This window comes from Hyla sarda, chromosome 4, assembly GCF_029499605.1.
Source record: "Hyla sarda isolate aHylSar1 chromosome 4, aHylSar1.hap1, whole genome shotgun sequence".
NCBI classification, from domain to species: Eukaryota; Metazoa; Chordata; class Amphibia; order Anura; family Hylidae; genus Hyla; species Hyla sarda.
In genome coordinates, this window is record NC_079192.1 from 69800996 (window position 1) to 69824847 (window position 23852).

At 46.0% G+C, this 23852-nt stretch overlaps 1 protein-coding gene across 7 annotated transcripts in view; it reads left to right on the forward strand.

Annotated features, from left to right (window-relative positions):
* Positions 1–23852, forward strand: part of GPAT2 (glycerol-3-phosphate acyltransferase 2, mitochondrial) — a 60607-nt gene that overhangs the window by 32346 nt on the left and 4409 nt on the right. For all 7 annotated transcript variants that reach the window (XM_056571368.1, XM_056571373.1, XM_056571367.1 and 4 more), the window contains exons 12-20: positions 1130–1215; positions 3043–3143; positions 11048–11118; positions 11884–12145; positions 13816–13949; positions 14056–14133; positions 14210–14341; positions 14426–14546; positions 15499–15570. In XM_056571368.1, the coding sequence (XP_056427343.1) occupies positions 1130–1215; positions 3043–3143; positions 11048–11118; positions 11884–12145; positions 13816–13949; positions 14056–14133; positions 14210–14341; positions 14426–14546; positions 15499–15570 (1057 nt within the window). The remainder of the gene's footprint in view (positions 1–1129; positions 1216–3042; positions 3144–11047; positions 11119–11883; positions 12146–13815; positions 13950–14055; positions 14134–14209; positions 14342–14425; positions 14547–15498; positions 15571–23852) is intronic.

The window sequence follows — 23852 nt, forward strand, 5'->3', positions numbered from 1 at the left end:
GTCAGTGTTCTACTGACATGCAGTCAATTAGTCTTCCAGCTGTTGTGACCCATCAGCACCCTGCACCATGATGTAACAGAACGACCCACTTACCATTGTGAACTGTGCCATGTCATGGGGCGGCAAGGGGGTAATGGATACATGATGTGCCCAATCCCTCTGTACCCCAATACAGGCAGGACCTCCTCATATGTATGTGAACCCCAAACTTTATAAATATGCAGGTTTTGCCCACTTATTGTTTGAAACGCTTTGGCATATTGTACATATTTTATCCACATCTATGTACCTTTTCAGCTTGAAGATAAAATAAAGTACTGTATATACTCGAGTATAAGCCGAGTTTTTCAGCACGATTTTTCGTGCTGAAAACACCCCCCTCGGCTTATACTCGAGTGAACTCTCCGCCCTCAGTGGTCTTCAACCTGCGGACCTCCAGAGGTTTCAAAACTACAACTCCCAGCAAGCCGGCTGCCCGGGCTTGCTGGGAGTTGTAGTTTTGAACCCTCTGGAGGTCCGCAGGTTGAAGACCACTGCAGCCTTCGACATCATCCAGCCCCCTCTCACCCCCTTTAGTTCTGTACTCGCCTCCGCTCGGCGGGACGTTAGGGTGCGCTGGTCCAGTGCTGCAGGACTGTCTGGTGGGGAGGTCGTCCGGTGGGATAGTGGTTCCGGGCTGTCATCTTCACCGGGGGGCCTCTTCTCCGTGCTTCGGGGATGATGAAGGGGGGGGTATGGGATGATGACAAGGGGATGATGACAGGCGGTGATGATGAAGGGGGGATGATGACAGGCGGTAATGATGAAGGGGGGGGATGATGACGGGGGTCTGGATGATGACAGGGGGGATGATGTATTTCCCACCCTAGGCTTATACTCAAGTCAATAACTTTTCCTGGGATTTTGGGGTGAAATTAGGGGCCTCGGCTTATATTCGGGTCGGCTTATACTCGAGTATATGCGGTATGTGTTTTAATCCTTGTCCGAGCTGGAGGATCCACCTTGTTTTCTGATTTACATTATCACCTTTTAAATAGAAATATCAATCTGTGATGGTGGTATATATATTATAATTGCTCAGTAATATGCCCCACATTATGGCATGAATTGTCTGTGTTTTCTGTTACAGGAGTACATAAGCAACTATACTTGGAAACATTCAGCACCTGTCTCAAGCTTGCGGGAGACTCTTCTGCCTCGAATTCTGGGCACAAGGTAATAAAAACAAAATCACTGTATTTTTTTATGCTACATCAGAAGTAGTTGTTTGGATAAAAAATGTCAGGGCTAGAAATTAGCCATATACTGTCAGTGGATTATAGGGTATTTTGTCTTATAAAACAATAGGATTTGCCAGAACTTTGTGATGTTGGGTATCCAAATTCTGGGACCTCCACTAATCCTGAAAAAGGCAGCAGTAGTGCTTACTAAGGAATTTAGCAGTGAATATCCCCGCCAAGAGAATGGTCTTGTCCATTCTTTAGGCAGAATTCGCTCCGCAGGCATTGCCATCTATGGGGATTCTGTATGGAGATTTTGAGTGCGTCCATCCCTGAATCAGATGGTAATCACTATATAATGTTGTTTAAGCATTGTCTGCATTTTTATAACTAGTTCTAAAACAATTGCAAACATTGTTCTCCCTGTTTCCCTTTCAAGACAGTGTTTGCAAACTATTAAACTATTACGGCGTCTTGTGTTCTTTTTTTTTTTTTTGTCTTCAATACCCTACATAGTGTATAGACTGTGTAGAAATGACACAATAAAAGCACTGGTTAGATAAAAAGAAATACAATTTCAGCTGTCAGAAGGAGAACATTTCATTCCATCCTATCCAGGACTATTTATATCCCCACTTGGGATTACACTTCAGAGATCCTGTCTTAAATAATGAAGAATCTTATTTCTTGGGTAAATGAGAAGAATTGTGTGGGTTGTGGTCTGTATTGCCTAAATCATTCACAGCTCTTTTGGCAAAATATTATATATTGATTCCAAGCCTTCGAGTGGCTGATCATCAGACCAGAGGAGATATTATTAAAAAATAACTGGACACGTCCAAAGCCCACATGTGGCAACTAATATGTCATGCCTTTAGGGCCATTGGTATTGGCAGGACAGAAATGAAAAAATACAAAAACAACAAGACAATCCCTCCCTTTCCTTCATCTAGGGTGCAGCCCGAAGGCCAGATACATAGATACACATACATAAATAAAACAATATACAACCATACAAAAATGAGATATACACGAAGGTACAAATAAGGAGCATGTGACATTTATAAACACTGACAAGTACAATAGAAATCGTACAAAAGCATATAGGAACAGAAAGAATATAGGGCACAGATTAAAGTGGCATTCCGGGTAAAAACATTTTATCCCCTATCCTTTGATGTCTGATCGCGGGGAGGGGGGGGGGGGGCGCTGCTGAGACCCCCCCCGTGATCTCCCTGCAGCACCACCCGCATTCTATGCTGGTGCTGAATCTCCAGTTTCGGAAACCTCCATGTTTCCGGGACTGGGGACGTGACGTCACGCTACATCCCTTCCATTCATGTCTATGGGAGGGGGCGTGACGGCAGTCACACCACCTCCCATAGACATGAATGGAGGGGGCGTGGCGTGACGTCACGTCCCCAGTCCCGGAATCCAGGAGGTTTCCGAAACTGGAGATTCAGCACCCGTGGGTGCTGCAGGGAGATCGTGGGCCCCCCCCTGGTTCCTCTGGAGAGAGCAGCTGATATCGAGGACTCAGTAGTATGACTCCTGCAGTTAGCTGCTGGTTAGTGGCTTTAAAATATGTATTGTTCTCTCCAAATCAGATAAAACTATTATGCAAATGAATTGAGACAAAACGTACTGCAAATGTTCTGCCTTTAGTCATGACAAGACAGGAACTGCTAAAACCAAACACAGTTTTTGAAGATGCCTACTAGCCTGCCTTCTCCAGTGATAACTACTTTATAGACCTCAGTGTCCTCTGCATGCATGGTTGGTGGTAAGACATTTTTTTTTTCCCCCAATATTTTCTGTGCAGGTATAGCATGTTTGATGAGACTGCACTGGATAGAGAGCAGGAAACAGCACAAGAATCAGAAAAAGCGTTAGTTGATGGATTCCTGCTGCATTCATTGAGAGGTAGTGTGATGTTATTGTAGCTGGACAATATCTATTACATTGACACACAGCATGCAGGATGAGTAGTACTAGACACTGTCACATGTTCACTCCCGCACTGACCACAGGTACTGATGGATAGTGCGGAGGACACTTATTCATATGATCCCTACCTTTCCAGGATCCGTTTTTTCTATATATGCAAATGTGGCTGTAACTGGCTTGGGCGGAGATTTCAGGAGCCTAGTGGCACTGTGACATCAGCGCCGCCCGTCCACAGTGCCGGACGCTTACGAATTTTCATCCCCCCTCCCTCCAGCTCTCCCTCTCCCCATCACTCCTAACTGGTCTTCACTGCGCATGTGCTGCTTCCTGACATGCGCAGTCAAGACCAGTTAGGAGCGGCGGGGAGAGAGTCGGATTGAGGGGGGATGAATTTTCATAAGTGGGTGGCGCTCCGGACGGGCGGCGCTGCCGTCACATTGCCACTAGGCTCCTGAAATCCCCGCCCGTGCAAGTAACAGCCACATTTGCATATATATAAAAAAACTAAGATTGCGGGCCAACGGCCGGACGGAACCGGGCAAGGTAGGGATCATATGAATCGGTACCGGTATCGGTACGTCAGTACCTGTGGTTAGTGCGGGATTGAACATGTGACAGTTTTCCTTTTAAAGGGGTTCTCCGCCCCTAGACATCTTATCCAAAGGTGTCTGATTGCGGGGACCTCCGCGATCTCTGCTGTGGCACCCCAGACATCCGGTGCACTGAGAGAACTTCGCTCCGTGCCGGATGACTGGCGACGCTGGGCGGAGTCTCGTGACATCACGGCCACACCCCAACGGGATATCACAGCCCTGCCCCCTCAATGCAAATCTATGGGAGGGGGCGTGACATCCGTCACACACCCTCCCATCGACTTGCATTGAGGGGGCGAGGCCATGACATCATAAGCCTCCGGCGCTGCATCCGATGCTCTAAATGAATGCCAGGAGATCGCCGGGTGCAGCGGTGGTCCCACAGACTTCTTATTCCCTATCTAGGGATGTCTAGGGGTGTAGTACAACTTTAATTTGTGCTTTTAATATACAGCAGAGTGTAGGATCAAAGCCTTTAGTGTGCTTCATTGTATTTTAGTAAGTGGGAACTTTAAAAATAGTGACTATCTTTGTGTAATTTATGGAGAAGGGTTAAAGGAATAATTCATGTCTAAAAGACATGTTAATAACCGATATCCCACAAACCCGGTCTGTTAAGGTTACTACCAATTACCCTATACTGGTAGGGTGAAAAAAGGGAACATGAATATTCATATGTGCGGCTCTCTCCATTAATTCTGTGGGATTTATGAAAACATCTGAGCAAGTGACATAAATGCAGGTGCCAAATGAGAGGCTCACATCTATGAGACACTTGTGGCATATCCACAGTAGATGTCATATGTTTCTGTGATCTGTAATACCACTTTATATGGTTGTCATAATTATTATTATAATTTTTTTTACATAGTAGTAAAGTACAGTTGTCCCTCAACATACGATGGTAATCTGTTCCAAACGGACCATCGTTTGTTGAAACCATCGTATGTTGAGGGATCCGTTCAATGTAAAGTATAGGACAGTGGTCTACAACCTGCGGACCTCCAGATGTTGCAAAACTACAACACCCAGAATGCCCGGACAGCCGTTGGCTGTGCGGGCATGCTGGGAGTTGTAGTTTTGCAACATCTGGAGGTCCGCAGGTTGAAGACCACTGGTATAGGAAGTTGTACTCACCTGTCCCCGCCGCTCCGGACCGTCACCGCTGCCCTGGATGTCGCCTTCCATCGCTGTTGCCGTGTCCCCCGACGCTCCGGCAAGGCCTCTGCTTCCCCGGCATCTTCGCTCTCCGTCGCCGCCATCACATTGTTACGCACGCCGCTCCTATTGGATGACGGGACGGCGTGCGCAGCGACGTGATGACGACGATGGAGAGCGGCGACGATGGAGGGGATCCTGAAGAGGATGCGCCGGAGCCCCGAGGACAGGTAAGTGATCGTCAGTGGAACACACAGGGCACCGTAATCGGCTATCCGGTGGCAGCTGAAGCAGTCTGCGCTGCCGGATAGCCGTTTATGCGATGGCCCCGACATACAAAAGCATCGTATGTTGATGCTGCCTTCAACATGCGATGGCCATCGTAGGTCGGGGGGGTCACTGTAGCTTTAAAGCAGTACCCACTGCAGAGCACTATGGGAATGTTGCTTCAGTGCATCCAAAAATAACTTCCTGTATTTATTTAAAGCTAAGTTATATAAAGATTGTGCCAATCCAATTTTGAGGAACAGCATTTACTGCTCTATTGTTCCTCCATACCAGGATGAATTCTTGACCAAGGCCTTTGACAGGTGTGACTCATACATTGTGAAGAAAACCGTATCCAAATTGTTAACAGCACTTAAAGGCACTGAAATATCCATTGTGCCCAGCATTCTCTCTTTAATAAACACTACCCCCTTGTCCCATGAATTTATTCCTTTCATTGTGTAGATATAAGCACATGACATCGTGAAATTCATGACTTGAGTCAGTCTTATTTTTAGCTTTATTGATGCGTGAATAGAACATACCTTTACCTAAAATCTGAACATTTTCAGTGTCTTGCATAACTATACATTTTGCTACAGTTACAAACTGGAATTCTAATAGACTTATTTATACACTTTTTACCATTTGATCAACAAAAAAAAAATGCACTAATAAGAGTAAAAAAATGACATTTGTTGACCACCGAGTCAGTACTTGGTAGAACCTCCTTTGGCTGCCATTACAGCTGCCAGTCTTTTGTGGTATCTCTCTACCAGATGTGCATTAGAGATGACAATGTTTGTCTATTCTACTTGGCAATAAAGCTGAAGCGCAGTCAGATTGGATGGAGATGTCTGTGAACAACAATTTTCCAGTCTTGCCATAGATTCACAGTTGGATTCAGGTTTGGGACTTTGACTGGGCCGTTTTCGGACATTAACATGTCAACATGGATAAGTCACTGAGTTGCCCATAGCAACCAATCAAGTAACTTCTTTCATTTTTCAGATGCCTTTTCAAAAATGAAAGAAGCAATCTGATTGGTTGCTTTGTGCAACTCAGCAACTTTCCTCTGAGCAGGTTTTGATATATCTCCCCCATTGTCCTTCTAAAAGATCAACCTCCATCCCAGTCTCAAGTCTTTTGTAGCCTTCATCACATTTTCTTTAAGGACTGCCATGTACTTGGCTCTGTCCATGTTTCCATCAATTCTGACCAGTTTCCTGTGCCTGCTACAGAGAAGCATCTCCACATCAAAATGCTACCACCACAATGTTTTACTGTGGGGATGTTGTGCTCAGGGTGATGGGAAGTGTTGGGTTTCCGCCACACAAAGCGTTTTGCAAAGGCCAAAAAGTTTAATTTAGGTCTCAATTGACCAGAGAATCTTTCTCCACATGTTTGTTGTATCTCCCATATGGCTTGTGGCAAACTCAAAACAGGATTTCTTGTGATTCACTTTCAACAATGGCTTTTTTTCTTGCCACTCATCCATAAAGGCCAGATTTGTGGAGTACTTGACTAGAAGTTGTCCTATGGACAGATTTTTGCACTTTATCTCCTAAAACACAAAGGGATCAGGCAGTTGAAATCAAATATACCCAATGCTTCTCTCTCTCCTTCTCAACATAGTCATTCAGGGAGGAGTCAGGAGGCCGCAATGCACATTAGATGGTTGGCCAATGTCTGGCTTACACATGGCCAAACCAGGGCGCATATATGCAACTGATCTGTAACATACCCTTTTAAAGAGAAAAAAATAGTAAAACAAAAAGACTCCAGTTCACCATGGGTGCCATTAAGTCAAGGAGATACATCTGCAGGGAGCATGAGAGCGGAAAGCCAAGCCATATCCTCGGTGAAACCAGATGATCCAAGTAGGAGAATTGGGGAAGAGGGAACTCCAGCTCCACAGTGGATAAAATGTAACCTTTAATGGTACATGTTAAAAAAGAAAGTCCAAAATAAACAAAAAGACAAACAGTTCTCTAGTGAGTTAAAACCCACGTCACCGACCGTTAACAGTCCTTAGTCATGGTGCTACATCCTCTCCGGACAGAAATCACTGCCACAGAAACCTGGCGGGGTGCTGCGGGAGATCGCAGGGAGACCCAGCAGCGGGACCCCCACGATCAGACATCTTATCCCCTATCCTTTGGATAGGGGATAAGATGTCTAGCAGTGGAGTACCCCTTTAAGTCATAATCTCTCTTTCTGACTTCAGTCTTCACATGTAATACTAATTCACACGTACTTCTCCTAGAGCCAGTGTTTTCCTCTTGCAGTCGGGTTGATTTCAGGTCCTTTATAACACTTATATTATGAGCTTATAGAAGATCACTACGTGATGAAGTTAAGTTTGTTTATTTCTGAGCTGTCACCGTGCTGCAGCCTCTCGCCCCCCATCATTCACCCCTCCCCACATCATGTCGTAGGCGAGCAGCAGATGGATTTATTCTCATTTCTTTCCTCTTCATTAATGTAAATTGCTCCGTCTCCCTCAATCCTTTTGTCTGGGAGCCTTTTGAACACATTGATATGTTGGTGATTCGCGTATACAGCTGAAGTGATCTTTTGTCAGATGACAGCAGCTCAGAACAATAAAGTGGGGGCTGCAACAATACAACAATGGATTGCACTTTTCACAAGTAGATAGGTGACCTTGCGCCAATGATATAAGCCTCTATGGCCTCCTATTAATAGAAAGATACACTCTTTTTGTGATATGCTCGTGAACACATAGTAATATAAATCAGTTTATTGAGATACATATAATGGATCTTTGTAAGTTCTGCTTCTGTTCACTATTCTAGGTCAGTGAATAGCTCATATAATGTCTGTTTAGACTACTATTTATCATTGCATAACAGAAGCCTAAGTGGATCACGTATCATTTCCTTCATTGTAGGAGAATCCATTAAGAAAGTTGTCCTGTCCAGGGCAGCTTTTGTCCATATGCCTTATGGATGTCATAAAGGGACAAGTCCAGGGGCAGAGAGGCTGACAAGCCCTGGCTCTGCCAGACTCAGGCATTTTAGGTTTTGTGTAGAACCATTCATCTTAACTCACGGGAGCTGGACTTCTTAAAAGGGTTGTCTGTGGGGAAGGTTGGTAGCCTCACATACAGGTGTGTCAGGAAAGCATTGGGGGGGGGTTCAGCAAAGAGAGCTGCTTTATATACGCCGGCTGCCAGCTGTAACACAGTTGGTAAGATTGGTCTTCAGTCTGATCCCGGCAGTTTAACCCCTTAAGGACGCAGGACGTAAATGTACGTCCTGGTGCGGTGGTACTTAACACACCAGGACATACATTTACGTCCTGTGCATAACCGCGGGCCTCTGAGCGATGCCCGTGTCATTTCGCAGCTGATCCCGGCTGCTGATCGCAGCCAGGGACCTGCCGGCAATGGCCGACGCCCGCGATCTTGCGGGCGTCCGCCATTAACCCCTCAGATGCCGGGATCAATACAGATCCCGGCATCTGCGGCAGTGCGCGATTTCAATGAATGATCGGATCGCCCGCAGCGCTGCTGTGGGGATCCGATCATTCAGAACGCCGCACGGAGGTCTCCTCACCTTCCCGGTTCCGGCTCCCGGCGTCTCCTGCTCTGGTCTGAGATCGAGCAGACCAGAGCAGAAGATGACCGATAACACTGATCTGTTCTATGTCCTATACATAGAACAGATCAGTATTAGCAATCATGGTATTGCTATGAATAGACCCCTATGGGGACTATTCAAGTGTAAAAAAAAAATGTTAAAAAATTTAAAAGTATAAGTAAAAAAAAAAGTGAAAAATCTCCTCCCCCAATAAAAAAGTAAAACGTCCGTTTTTTCCTATTTTACCCCCAAAAAGGCGTAAAAATTTTTATAGACATATTTGGTATCGCCGCGTGCGTAAATGTCCGAACTATTAAAATAAAATGTTAATGATCCCGTACGTTGAACAGCGTGAACGTAAAAAAAAAAAAAAGTCCAAAATTGCTTCTTTTTTTTATACATTTTATAAAAAATTAATTATAAAAAATTTATTAAAGGTTTTTTATATGCAAATGTGGTATAAAAAAAGTACAGATCATGGCGCAAAAAATGAGCCCTCATACCGCCGCTTATACGGAAAAATAAAAAAGTTATAGGTCCTCAAAATAAAGGGATTATAAACGTACTAATTTGGTTAAAAAGTTTGTGATTTTTTTTAAGCACAACAATAATAGAAAAGTATGTAATAATGGGTATCATTTTAATCGTATTGACCCTCAGAATAAAGAAAACACGTCATTTTTACCGTAAATTGTACGGCGTGAAAACGAAACCTTCCAAAATTAGTAAAATTGCCTTTTTCTTTTTAATTTCCCCACAAAAATAGTGTTTTTTGGTTGCGCCATACATTTTATGATATATTGAGTGATGTCATTACAAAGGACAACTGGTCGCGCAAAAAACAAGTCCTCGTACTAGTCTGGCGATGAAAATATAAAAGAGTTATGATTTTTAGAAGGCGAGGAGGAGAAAACGTAAAAATTAAATTGTCTGAGTCCTTAAGGCCAAAATGGGCTGAGTCCTTAAGGGGTTAACCTCTAAGGGGGAGATTTATCAAAACCTGGCCAGTGGAAAAATTTCTGTATTGCCCATAGCAACCAATCAGCTCGGTTCTTTAATTTTTCAGAGGCCTTTTCAAACATGAAAGAAGCGATCTGATTGGTTGCTATGGGCAACTGGTCAACTCTTCCTCTAGACAGGTTTTGATAAACCTCCCCCTAAAAGTTATTACTGACCACAGGGGGGGCATATTACTGACCACAGGGGGGGCATATTACTGACCACAGGGGGGGCATATTACTGACCACAGGGGGGGGCATATTACTGACCACAGGGGGGGGCATATTACTGACCACAGGGGGGGGCATATTACTGACCACAGGGGGGGGGCATATTACCGACCACAGAGGGGAAATATTACCGACCACAGAGGGGAAATATTACTGACCACAGGGGGGGGCATATTACTGACCACAGGGGGGGGCATATTACTGACCACAGGGGGGGGCATATTACCGACCACAGAGGGGAAATATTACCGACCACAGAGGGGAAATATTACCGACCACAGAGGGGAAATATTACCGACCACAGAGGGGGCATATTACCGACCACAGAGGGGGCATATTACCGACCACAGAGGGGGCATATTACCGACCACAGAGGGGGCATATTACCGACCACAGAGGGGGCATATTACCGACCACAGAGGGGGCATATTACCGACCACAGAGGGGGCATATTACCGACCACAGAGGGGGCATATTACCGACCACAGAGGGGGCATATTACCGACCACAGAGGGGGCATATTACCGACCACAGAGGGGGCATATTACCGACCACAGAGGGGGCATATTACCGACCACAGAGGGGGCATATTACCGACCACAGAGGGGGCATAGTACCGACCACAGAGGGGGCATAGTACCGACCACAGAGGGGGAATAGTACCGACCACAGAGGGGGCATATTACCGACCACAGAGGGGTCATATTACCGACTACAACGGTGCATATTACCGAATATAGGTGAACTCTTACTAGAGGTAGTCTAGAGGGGACATAATTACTGAATACAGGGTGCATTATTATAAGCCTTGGGGGTGGGGGTGTTACTGACCACCAGGGGCATTATTTCTGAATACAGTGGGTCATTATTAGTGGATATAGGAGGCATATTTACTTCCCACAAATACTTTCTTGCTATGAGGCACTGCTCCTTTCCATTTTAACATATTTTTGCATAGAGAAGTAGAGGAAACTCTGCAGTGTGGATGAGCCCTAACACTTTCCTCCATTGTCTGCCTTTCTGTATTTCAGCTGCCGTGACTTGTACAGCCGTCATGCCTTCTCACATTATTTCAGCACTTATTCTCCATAAATACAGAGTTGTAAGTACTCACTTAATCCCCTGGGAATTTTGATCCCCTGGGAATTTTGTACAGAAACAAAATAACCAAAGTTAGAGTTCATTGGGATACAAGCGTCCATTACAATAATGCAGATTACGCATGATGTATGATATGGTTTTTCTGTGGATCTAGAGGTAGAGTTTATTCACACAGCACGTTTATGAATTAATGTATTTAATAAGAGCTGCAGATGCTGTAGGCCATATGGTTACTGAATATACAAGGATTTCAGATAACATGGAGATCTGATGCTACAAGGTGCATGTACTGTAGGCAGGCCAAATGCAAAGTGTAAAACAACACATTCATGCCTGTTTATGAAATAGTACGAGGTGAGATGGGAAGGTACTGTAAGTGCAAAATACATTATATGCATTAAAGATCTACTACTTATCCAATGATGTAGCAGCAGAGCTATATATAACTGGTTTTGTGCATCATGATAGTTTGTCAAATACTTCATAGTTTTAGCTGCAGTCTATGGCAGTTTTTTCCAAACAGTATGTCCCTAGCTGTTGCAAAACTACAACTCCCAGCAGTTGGCTGTCCGGCCATGCTGGGAGTAGTAGTTTTGCAACAGATGGAGACAGACCGTTTGGAAAACAATTGTTTATGGGAAAATACTAAGATAATACTGTACAATATGTATAGACTAAATACTGCTCTGTTGCATATGATATGTAATTTCGTATTGAACCTCTCAAATATAACCTAAATCTTTTGACTGCCATTACCTTTGTTCAGGGTGTCTCGCTGTCAAGACTTCTTGCTGAACTCCCTAAGATAACAGAAGATATTCTTCTTCATGGGTTTGATGTTGGATTTTCCGGCCAGCGATGGGATGTTCTCCGTCACAGCCTATACATCCTCCGCCACTGCACTGTGCTGTATTCTGCCCCTTCAAATGATATATATGTGCTATGCAGAGAATCGCTAGATGGTATACAAGAACTTGCCCAAAAAAGCTCTTCTCTACTGCCTGTCTTCTTGTATGAATCTATAGGAGGTAAATGTGTTTGTCGACCTATAGGGAATATTTACATTCCCTAGAAAACAATAGTGTTGCATCATTTATTGAACTTTGCATTATGAGATTCCATTTGTCAACTGTATGACTCTTTGGGCTCGTTCACACTGCGACATTACGTCAGCAGCAGAGTCCCATTGTTTTCAATGGGATTCTGCTGCTCTGTGCACACTGCGGAATCGCAGCAGCGAAATTCCTCCAGCAGAATGGACATCTGTCCAAGGAATAAGTGTGTTCATTATTTCGTAGGAATTCCATCTGACTCTCTTGCCATCTTTGAGGCTGCCCACATCTGCGCGGTCCTGCCACCAATGTAATCAGTGGCGCCTGCTACAAACGGACATTCAGCCAGAGTTTCTCTGGGGGGGGGGGGGGGGGATATTCTCAGTGTGAACGTACCCTAAGATGTCTACAGAATCCTTTCAAATAATATTGAGAACAGATATATAGTATTCAAAATCTACTGTCATTTCTGTTCCAGCGATATAAATCACACCTTTTTATTTTTATATTTTTCCCCCCTCACATTTTCAAAGGTCTCTTTTGTTGCTTTGAAAATATGTGAGAGTAAATTTTTTATGCCACATTAGTTTTTTTTTGCGCCAAAATTCAATATTTTTGGCGCCAATTTTTTTTTCTACTGCCATCTTTCTTTTTTTGTGCCAGTGTTGCAGAGTTTGGTGCAAAATTTTGAATTATGCAAAATTTTGGTGGAAGCATTTCACATGATATTCCATGATTACTAGTGCCCATACAAGCAATATAAACAACAAATCCCCCCGGGGATTCCAGGGATTCTTTCTGTCTATGCTGGCGTTATGGTCGCTGCTTAAAATAAATCGCTAGCCATCTGCCCCCCGACGTTTCGTCAGCCCACGCTTACTTTATCAAGGGAGTCCGGCTATATAGCCGGACTCCCTTGATAAAGTCAGCGTGGGCTGACGAAACGTCGGGGGGCAGATGGCTAGCGATTTATTTTAAGCAGCGACCATAACGCCAGCATAGACAGAAAGACATATATGAGCCCAAAGCTAAAAGCCATATGAAAGTGTGAAAGACTGATATACTAGTGGACTCATAGATACAAAAAGCTGAGCAACGTTCGTGTTCTTAAATGTGCACCAAACACTAATGTTGTTTCCTATTTGTTTTATTTTAAGAGTTATAATAAAACATTGAAGTTTTAAACGGGGGGATTTCTAGTTTTAGGGTTAACCCCTTTGGGGGGAGTACCCCTAAAAGTTGTTGTTTGCATACAAGCAATAACTGCATGAATAAAACGTGTCCAGGGGTTAAAAAAAAAAAAAAAAAAAAAAGAGAGAACAAAAACTACAACTATTTCTGTGATTTCTTCACTAGCAAAGAGCTGGTGGGAAATTTTTAAAGTAAAATTGACTCTCACCCCTTTGAAAATATCATGTAAAACATCACATTTACATAACCACGCCCACTTTTCCAAAACTGGTGTGACTGGTGTAAACCTTGGATCATTCTCATGTAAAACACTTTGAATATCTGACAAACTTTTTTGCGGCAAAAATTTGGCGCACAATTTTGGACGTGAAGAGTTTTGAATATGACCCTCACTGAGGATCATATCTGCCTGCACTGCTTCTTATAATACTTATTTCCTCTCCTATTTCGTGCAGCTTGTGCCATTCACGCACTCCTGGCTCAGCTACCCAGTCTGTGTTTGGTGGAGATTTTGTTTACCCAGGATGAGATCATTGAAATGATCATGTGTCTTTGCTCCTTGCTGCCCAAAAATATTTTGCTCATGCCGGTATGCTTCCTACAGTGTGTTTTTTTTCTTCTTGTCTTTATCTATGACATGAGTGTCGATTTATTCAGAATGCTTTCATTTTGCCAAAGTCTTCTTTGTTTTCCAGCCATGTCAGAATACATATATCGTGTGCCAGGATATCCTGGACAAGCTAGTTCATTGTGGACTTCTCTCCATGTATGAGGTGAGTAGTTTATGAGATTGAGTTTTTAGTAAATCGGAGGATGAGTAGACCGATCTAGTGTCTGCACTTTTCTTAGGATCCGAGTGCACCTACAGCCTGTGACACAGGAAGACGGCGTTTCGTAGACAAACTAACATGGAGAGACTTCAGTGACATGTCAGATAGTGACAGTGACTGCATAGGAGAACACCTCAAACGTCACTATAAGGTAGGAAGCAGGTTGCTGCTGTTCATGGAGGCATGCATCTGATTATTTTATTTTTACAGCAAAAGTATTTTTTTCTTCCAATAGTTAGGTCGTTCCAGTCATCACGCAGACTTCTTTGTTTTCCTTTGCCACCTCTTGAATCCAGTGCTGAAGACATATGAGAGAGCAGCATTATTCCTTCAAGAACGAGGGATGTCTAGACATGGTATGAGGCATTGAAGTATAAAAAGACATTTGGCCTAGGGCGTCATACCCCACAAAAAGGATGTGAATGTGTAGTTTGTAATTCGTTCCAACAAACTAAATATGGAAGTGGGGTGTATAAGGGCAAAAGAAATACAGATAAATTCTATGTGTACACATGCAAATCTATGGCTGGGCAAGATTAACCTCTGACGGGCTCCCTGTTTTGGCATGTGACCGCTACAGCCAATCGGTGGCTTAAGCGGTCTTACGTCGTTTCTCTACCATCATAGCTCCCATCACCATGTGGCAAATGTACACCATAAACTTAGTGTGGAAACAAATAATTAACAAAAAACACTGGAGCTTGAGGTCTCAATAGATATGAATCATATCTATGAAGACTTTGAGCACCAGTGTTTTTTGTTTATTATTTATTTCTATTGCGTCACCTGGGGTATAAGTGACCTACTAGTAGACATGGTCCTGTATGTGAATGTATGTTACATGTTAGTACCTAATTTGAGTGTGAACACATTTCCCTATATCTTAAGTCATATTTCCCTATATCCTTAGTTGGAGATTTATGACCCTCTCTACTGCCATGTCAGAATTCAGAGGAGAATCTTCAATGAGTAAATGTTTTTAATGATAGTTGTGCTTTAACTTCCTATTGTATTAGCCTGAAAGGAGTGGTGAATGCTTTTTTTGCTGCCAGACCTCCAGTAGCAGCAGTTTATCCCATAGTGCTTGTGTTTCCTAATGAACTCAACAAGAGAAGGTTTTTTATTAAAGTACTCAAAGAAATCCCTATATTTTTATTTTATTTTTCACTTGTTACTTTGGCTTATTATATGGTGCCATTGACAAAGTCTTAAACTACATCTGGGAGGAGACTGAAGGAATACAGCTACTGCTAAAAAGCTATCTAGAGGATTTTCTTAGGTAAGAGGTATTGTGTTCATTACTTACAGAGCCTGAGACAGACTATGTTACTAAGCTGCACCAGTACCTGCTGGAGAAAGCGGATGAGGATCGCTCCTATGGTGAGTTTAAAATTGCTTCTAGAATATCTATAAAAATCTCTGTGTCTGATCACGGCATCTAAAGTATTATAATGGCTTATTGGGCAACCTGTGGTGTAATCCAAGATGGTGAGGAGTCAAAATGGCAGCCAGAGGTCTCCTCACCTACCTCCTGCCACTCTGCTGCAATCTTCTTCTATACAAGTAGATTGCTAATTACACTGATCAGTTCTATGTCTATGGATGCATTTAGCTGTGCTGTTCTCAGGTGAAAAGCAACACTTTTCAACCAAAAATTTTTTGGTTGAAGTACCCCTTTATCAATAAGCCCAAAATGCCGGCATAAAAAATAAAATAAACAAAGACTACCTCCTGCCACTTCACGGGTGCCTCCGGTATCGCCATCCTGGCCTCTGCTGCGATCCTCTTCCTACTTCTGGGGCCCGTCACAGTGGTGTTCTACCTTGGTAGTGACTGGCTGAGCAGCAGTGTGATAGATTGGGTAAAGGCCCTAGTCTTCTTCCTGCTGCCCGGACCCCGCTCTGGTCAGCAATTAGCTGAGCTGCAGTGTTGCATGTTGGGCCCGAAAAACAGAAAGAGGATCGCTACACAGAGACTGGTACAGCGATACAGGAGGCACTGGGGGAGTGGAGGGAGGCAAGTCCTGGGTTATTTTTTTAATGCCAACTTTCTCTTATTGATAGACAAAAAGATTTTGGCCGAAGCACCCCTTTAATGAATGTTGAGTTGGTGCCTAGGTACTGGCAGGCTGTTTGCACAGGAAGAGTTGCAGTGAAAAGCATAAAGGGGTAGATGAGTGTGTGTGTGTGTGTATATATATATATATATATATATATATATATATATATATATATATATGTATGTATATGTACCCTAAAGCAACAGAGCTAGAAATGTAGTTCATTTATTACTTAAACCTATAGTTAAAGGACATCTGCAGCAAAAGACAACTTAATCCTCTATCCACAGGATAAGGCCCCCCCCGCGATCAGACACATCCCTTATCCTGTGGATAGGGGATAAGTTGTCTTTCTCTATCGGCTCCATTGGGGGACACAGACCATGGGTGTATGCTGCTGTCTCTAGGAGGTGTGACACTATGGCAACCAAAAAGTCGGCTCCTCCCAACAGGATATAACCGCCTCCAGGCCCTGAGCTAATCAGTTTAAGCTTAGTGTCTAAGGAGGTAGACACGGTCTGGAGTTTTATTATTTTCCTAGATTTAGGGAATGTGTTAGTTTTTTATTCCTTTTTTTTTCCTGTTTTCAGGTGGGGACTCAGGAACTGTGGCTCACTGTTTCCCCATTGCGAGTAAGGGGGCACAGACATTGCGTATATGCGCTGTTCACCCCCTCTCGCCAAAGGTCAGCGCCTGGGGTTGTACCTCATTGGTCCGGGTCACCCTATTTTCCTGCTCGCCTTGCTCGCACATGGTAGCTCGGCGTAATGCAGTTAACTAAAGCTGACTGAAGACTTCATAGAGAAGACTTCATGAGGTAAGTTCTTCAACTGAGGTGAGTATTTCCCCCTTTCAGGTGTGGACTTGCAACCTCTGCAGACCCCTAGTTTTTCGCCCACTCTTTATTTTTTCCTGGGCAACCCTTTCATGGTGGTCTGGGGGCTTATTCAAGAGGGACTAAAAACCCTCTCTTAGTTTTAGGTTGAGGGACATATGCAGTGGTGTGAAACTGTATTCAGGCACCATGGCCAGTTTCCGCCCTCAGCAGCCACGGCTGACGACTCTCTCTCGCGAGTGCCGGCTTCAGTCCAGCCGCATCTCGCGCCCGTCTCTCCTCCCGTCGACAGCGTGTAATAGCTGCCGAAGGTGTTTTTCACCGCTCTCTTCCCATTGCGTTCGCACATGCGGCCGCATATGGGATTAGGGCTGAGAGCGGGCACCATTATCTCGGCCACATGTTCTCAGCCGCGGGCTCTGATAAGCCCCGCCCACCTGCGAGCTGCGGCTGCGAATTTCACTCTTTTGAATGTGCAGCTTGGGCTGCATATCGCTGTCTCGGCAGCCGAGGCTGCTGGCAGTGTGTTCGCCCGCTCCCTTCCCCTGTCATTCACATATGTGTTGGGACCGGGAGTGGGCGCCATTATCGGCCGCATGTACTGCGGGCCCTGTACGGAGCTAAGTCTTAGCTACGCCCACCTGTGGCCGGCGGGGATTCCTCAGAGCGCGGGCAGCATGATAGCTCTGGGGATATCTGCTCTGCCTCTCAAGTTGAGATCTTGGGCTCTTTTATCTCAGATGTAGAAAAATGCCATTGCTGGGTGAGACTTATGTCTGAGCCCAGACAGGTTCCTCCCTCTAAACATACACTTTTAGGGGCTGTAATGCTAAAATGTATGGTTCTGCTGAACCCGTTTGTTCTACCTACACATCACTTCCCCAGACCCCCCTGTGAAGGGCTCCAGGGTTCCTCCCTACTCCGGCCCTCCAGAGGGTCCCGCTCTCCCCCTATACTGACGCTCTTGCAGCGTCATAAGGGGGTTTCATCTGACTCATCCCCCGAGTCTCTTGGCAGGCACAGGCGCTCCCCTCACAGGCATTGCCCTGTTACTCCAGCTGGTAGCAAGCGTCGCTCCCCTAGAGGACGCTTCTATGGTCGCCGCTCTGGTTCCCCAGATCCGCGTACCAGGTCAGTTTCTCCCTCTTCCAGGGCCACCTCACACGTTCCCATTCACCTGGAGAACTTTTTGTTGAAGTTTCCGATTCGGCCTCTGATTCAGCGGACCACATGGATATGTCGGACATGGTGCACTCATTGGCATCGGCCATAAGAGACACCTTCCATCTAGAGGACCCAGGTACTTCGGACATGGCTCCAGAAGTTATCTTTCATTGTGCCTGACCTCTTCCAGGGCTACCTCACCTCGTTCCCATTCACCTGGAGAACTTATGAATGAGGTTTCTGCTTCGGCCTCCGACTCAGAGGACCGCACGGATATGCCTGATGTGGTGTACTCATTGGTTTCAGCCATAAGAGACACCTTCCAGTTAAAAGGATCCAGGAACTTCGGACGTAGCTCCAGAAGTTTCCTTTCTTCGTACCCGACCGGCACTCAAGACTTTCAGCTCTCTCGCTGAATTTGACGTCCTTCTGGAATCTGCCTCTAGGCGTCCTGACAAGAAGTTTCAGAAAACCAAGAAGGTTCAAGCGCGGTATTCCCTCGCCAAGGACCTCATTGCTCGGTGGACCTCCTCTCCAACTGTGGATCTACCGGTCTCCGACCTCTCTGAGGCGACTGTCCTGCCGTTGACTGATACGGCTGCCTTTCAGGATCCAGCGGACAAAAAAGGTGGGGACTTTGGCAAAATTTGCCTTTTAGACAGCAGGTTCCTTCTTTCGTTCTGCTTTTGCTTCTGCCTGGGTGTCTCATGCCCTTTCAGTATGGTCTCCCAACTTCGCCAGGTAGTATTCAGGATTCCTCCGGAGGATCTATCTGAACTAGCTTTCCGGTGCTCCTCAGCCTGAGTTTTTTTCTGTGTTCTGCTCTCATGCGCAGTCGCTGTGCTGCCTTTGCCACAGGCTATCTGGTAGCCCTCCGTCACTCCATGTGACTTTTAGCCTGAATGCCGACACAACCTTCAAGAAAGGAGGCGACGGGCAGTAAGAGTTCCTTATACCTCTGGATAAGGCTCGCAGAACTACTTGCCATCGGAAGTCATTCTCCTTCCGGTCCTGCAGACCCTTGGTTCAACCAAAGGGTCCAGCCTGGCGCCTTCACGGGTAGAGGGCTCCCCATTTCCGGACTCATCCCACCCATAGGCCTTCCTCGGCCTGAAGGGTCGCCCCACCCACCAACTTTTTCTTGGGTGGTTGGTCACCTCTTACTCTTCCGGGATGCCTGGACCACACACATTCAGGATCCCTTGGTCAGGGATGTGGTAGACGACTGATACAGGATCGAATTTGCCTCCCTTCCTTGGGATTGTCTTTTTCTTTCCTGGACCCTCTGGTTCCCCTTTTAGCGAAGACAGTTCGGGGCGCGCTCCAGCTCTTTTTTATCCAGGGCATAATTGTTCTGTTTCCTTCAAGGGAAAGTTCTCGAGGTTTACTCCAACCTCTTTGTGGTCCCCAAGGAAAGAGTTTCTGTTCGCCCAATCTTGGTTCTCGAGTATCTCAGCCAGCATCTTCTGCTTTCCCATTCCGAATGGAGTCTCTCCGTTCGGTGCTGGCGTCCATGGTCAAGGGGAGTTTTCGCTCCTCAGTGGACATCAAAGATACCTGTCTCCACATCTCATTATTTCCCGGTCATCAGCGGTACCTCCGCTTTGCAGTTCCGGACGGTCATTTCCTTTGTGGCTCTCCATTTCGGTCTGGCCACTTCTCCGCGGACCCTTTCCAAGTCCTAGCGCCTGTGATAGCCCTTTAATACGGACATCAGTTGTTTCTGTGATCCCTGACTTGGACGACCTCCTGATCAGAGCTCCAGCCAGGGCACAGATCCTGGAGAGTCTTGGTCTCAACCTAAAGTCCTTGTCTCACTTCGGTTGGATGGTCTATCGGGACAAGTCCAACTGCTCTTCTGGGGCTCCAGTTCGACATGGCCTCTGCCCGCTTTTGACTCCGCTGAACAATCGTCCGACTCTCTTATTTAGAGTCCGGTGACTTTGGCACCCTGCTCCAGTTTTCCATTCGCTTTTACATGGATGTCCTGGGTCGGTTGGTGTAGGCCATACCATTTGCCCTACTGGTTCTCTTCAGTGGGACAGATCTCCGTTGCCTCTTGACAGTCTTGTCAGTCCCTTCTATGGTGGCTTCGTTTCCCCCCTGATTTTTCAGAGACGTTCCTTCCTGCCCCTCCCTGCCTGTCTGTTGGGCTGGGGAGGTGTTTTCAGGGACCGGCCGGTCTGGGGCTTTGGGTCCCCCGAGAAGCCTTTTTCCCCTTCAACATGTTGGAGTCTAGGGAAAAAATTTTCTTTGCTTGATTCTTGGGAATTTCTCTTCTCGGCGGAACTCAAGTTTCCGGCCATCTCCGCTATCTTCTTTCCGGCCGTCCCTGGGATGTGGTCTTCTCGGTTGGTCCTCAGTCGTCCAAGACGAGTGGTCCCTACATCCAGGGGTGTTAGCGGTGATCTGCAACCCCTGGGGCGCTCCTGGCGTTGACCTCTGCTTGTCCCGCCACAACCGAAGCGTTCCTCTCTCTTGATCGGGCTTTGCCCTACCTTATCTGTTTAGTTGTTGGGCGTTGCCCTACCTTGTCTGGTTTTTCCTCCCCTTCCTCTCTTTTCGGGGTTCTGAGGAAACTCATAGTAGGGCGTTCCCGCCATTCTCGGGACCCACCCGTGGTTCGTTGTCATGGTCAGACTCCTGAACGACTTAACGCTTCTCCTTCCCTATTGTCCAGATCTCCCAGCTCAGGTCTCTCTTGCCACCCTATTTACCGTCTCTGCTTTTGCCGGTGTGGCGGTTGAGACAGCGTTTCTGAGGACCCGCGGTTTCTCTTCCCAAGTGGTTTGCACCATGTTGAGGGCTCACAAGCCTTCCTCTGCAAGACTTACCACCATACCTGGGGGTCTTGTTTCCGTTGGTGTGAAACTCAACTTTTTTCTCTGGTCGCGGTTTTCCTTCCGACCCCTTTCCCTTTCCAGTCTGGGCTGGCCCTAGGGTTGGCTTTCAGCTTGCTTAAGGGTCAAGGTTCAGTCTTTTCCATTCGACGTCCTCTGACGTTCAATTATCATGTCCGAACCTGGTTCAGGGAGTGGCACAGGCTGCCCCTCCTTATCAGTCCCCTTCTTTTCCCTTGGGACTTACACCTGGTCTTAGGTGCGCTGCAAGGCACCCCTATTGACCCTCTCAGGGACATTTTTCTTCGCCTCCTTCCCCAGAAGGTGGCATTCCTTTTGCTCTTCCTCTGTTAGGAGGGTGTCAGAGCTGGTAGTTTTCTCCTGCCGTTATTCCTTCCTGGTTGTATACCAGGACAAGTTGTTTTCCGTCCAGGTCCGTCCTTCTTACCTAAGATGGTTTTTGACTTTTTCATCTCAATGAGAACATCGTCCTACCGGCTCCTTCTCATCTCTGGAAGCGTTTGTTCCACAATCTGGTTGTGGTGAGGGCTGTTCGGACTTCTCTCCTCAGTCACTCTTTCCTTTGGGCAGTGTGACCCCCCTTTTTTGTGTTTCCGGAAGGTCGTTGTATAGGACAGCTTGCTTCTACGTCCACCATTTTTCGGTGGATCCGGTCTGTTCTTTTTTGGGAGCTTACCGCTGCAAGGGGAAGATTCCACTTTCAGGGGTTTGGCTCATTCCACCCGTTTTTCGGGGCATCCTGGGCCCCCCGCTACGTGGCTTTGGCCTTGCAGTTCTGTATGGCGTCTGCATGGTTGTCTTTGTACACTTTCTCAAGGTGCTTCATAATTCATGCCTTCGCATCGGTTGATGCTACTCTGGGCTGTAAGATGTTGCAGACAGCGGTGGTCCAACCGTCCACCTGTCTGATTCCTTACCCACCCAAGGGACGGCTTTGGTACATCCCACGGTCTGTGTCCCCCAATGGAGCCGATAGAGAAAAGGAGATTTTTTTTATGCTTACTGTAAAATCTCTTTCTTGAAGGAACCATTGGGGGACACAGCTCCCGCCCTTTTTTGGGGGTTTCTTTTTGGTTCTCTGTCCGAGGGTGTGTTCTGTTATGTTTTTTTCTTCTGGTTCTCGGACAGTTCGTGTTTTTTCCTTGACCTGTCTGTCTTCTCCTATTGCTCTGGTACTAAAACTGATTAGCTCAGGGCCTGGGGGCGGGTATATCCTGCTGGGAGGAGCAGACTTTTTGGTTGCCATAGTGTCACACCTCCTAGAGACAGCAGCATACACCCACGGTCTGTGTCCCCCAATGGATCCTTCGAGAAAGAGATTTTACAGCAAGCATAAAAAAAATCTCCTTTTTGCTGCTCCGCACTGCCACTCTATGTGAAGTCAACGGTACGCCCCCTCCACATACAGTTCTATGGGGAGAGGCGGGGAGGCACGAATGCTGCCTCCCCGCCTCTCCCATAGAGATACATGGAGGATGCGTGTCGGCCACGACGTCACGATGTGGCCGGCACGCCTCCTGCACGGGTGATCCGTGGTCCCGTGCTGGAGATCGGGGGGGTCCCAGCTGTCGGACCCCCGCGATCAGACACATCCCCTATCCTGTGGATAGGGGATAAGTTGTCTTTTGCTGCAGATGTCCTTTAATGACATATCTAATTTTAAGTCTATGATTAGACATCTGCTTTAAGACCTTTTAAATGAAAGGCAAACTTGGAGTTAACCGCTCCTGTGTGTTTGTTTGGTAAAAAGGGCCTTTAATAAAGAAAAATGTTAATGGAATGAACACACATCAACATTTATTCTGAGAGATGTGAAAAGTTCACTATGAAATTACAGTAAAATTGCCTTCCTAAAATGATGTGCGGCATACTGAACCATAATGGCAGCAGCGTCAGCCTTCATGCAGTTAGCCTCTGCACCTTTGTGTAGATGACGCTGGGAAGCATCCGCTGGAAGACCAAGCATTTACTCTGGCCCCTTGTTATTCCAGCAATGGCTCATTACGCATTAATGCCTGCTTTATCTAGCCAAAAGTGCAGAAGTCACTAAATATTTTTACAAGTACACAGTAATCTTAGTAATTGTGCACCGTTCTCGTGTGCCGCTGACCTCGCGCTGCCCATTATACTCTTACTGGACTTAAAATAGAACTGTGTGTTCAGAGCAAAGCGTGCAGGATTCCTTGTCATTTGTTGTTTTCCTTCTCTTGGTATTGTGCAATCTGGTGAATATAAAATGCTGAATCATTGGTCAGTTTCTTTATATAGTTATGTCTGCTGGCAATTAACGTTCCAAAAGCTGTTTTCGCGCTGCGGGGGTCGTCCACGTACCTCGTGATGTCACGGCAACGCCCCCTCAAAGCAATTCTATGGGAGGGAGTGTGACAGCCTCCCATAGACTTGCTTTGAGGGGGCGTTGCCATGACATCATGAGGGACGAGGCCGACCCCCGCAGAGCAAAAACAGAGATCGGAACATTTATTTCCAAACGTTGTCCAGTACAGTTTTCCTTTTAAGGGATGGTACATTTCTGAAGCTGATATCACAGCATCAACAATGGACTAACCAAGGAGAACCTGTGATGAGATTGGTCACATCTGTGTATCACAAGTGACCAAACCAATCAGGGGCCACCAAGACAGCTGAAATCCCTTTGCTTTGATCTTCTTCATCCATGAGAGAAGAACAACGGGTTGAGATCACCAGAAAATCCACTATGAGTGCCAGAGGGTTTTGTGTCCTG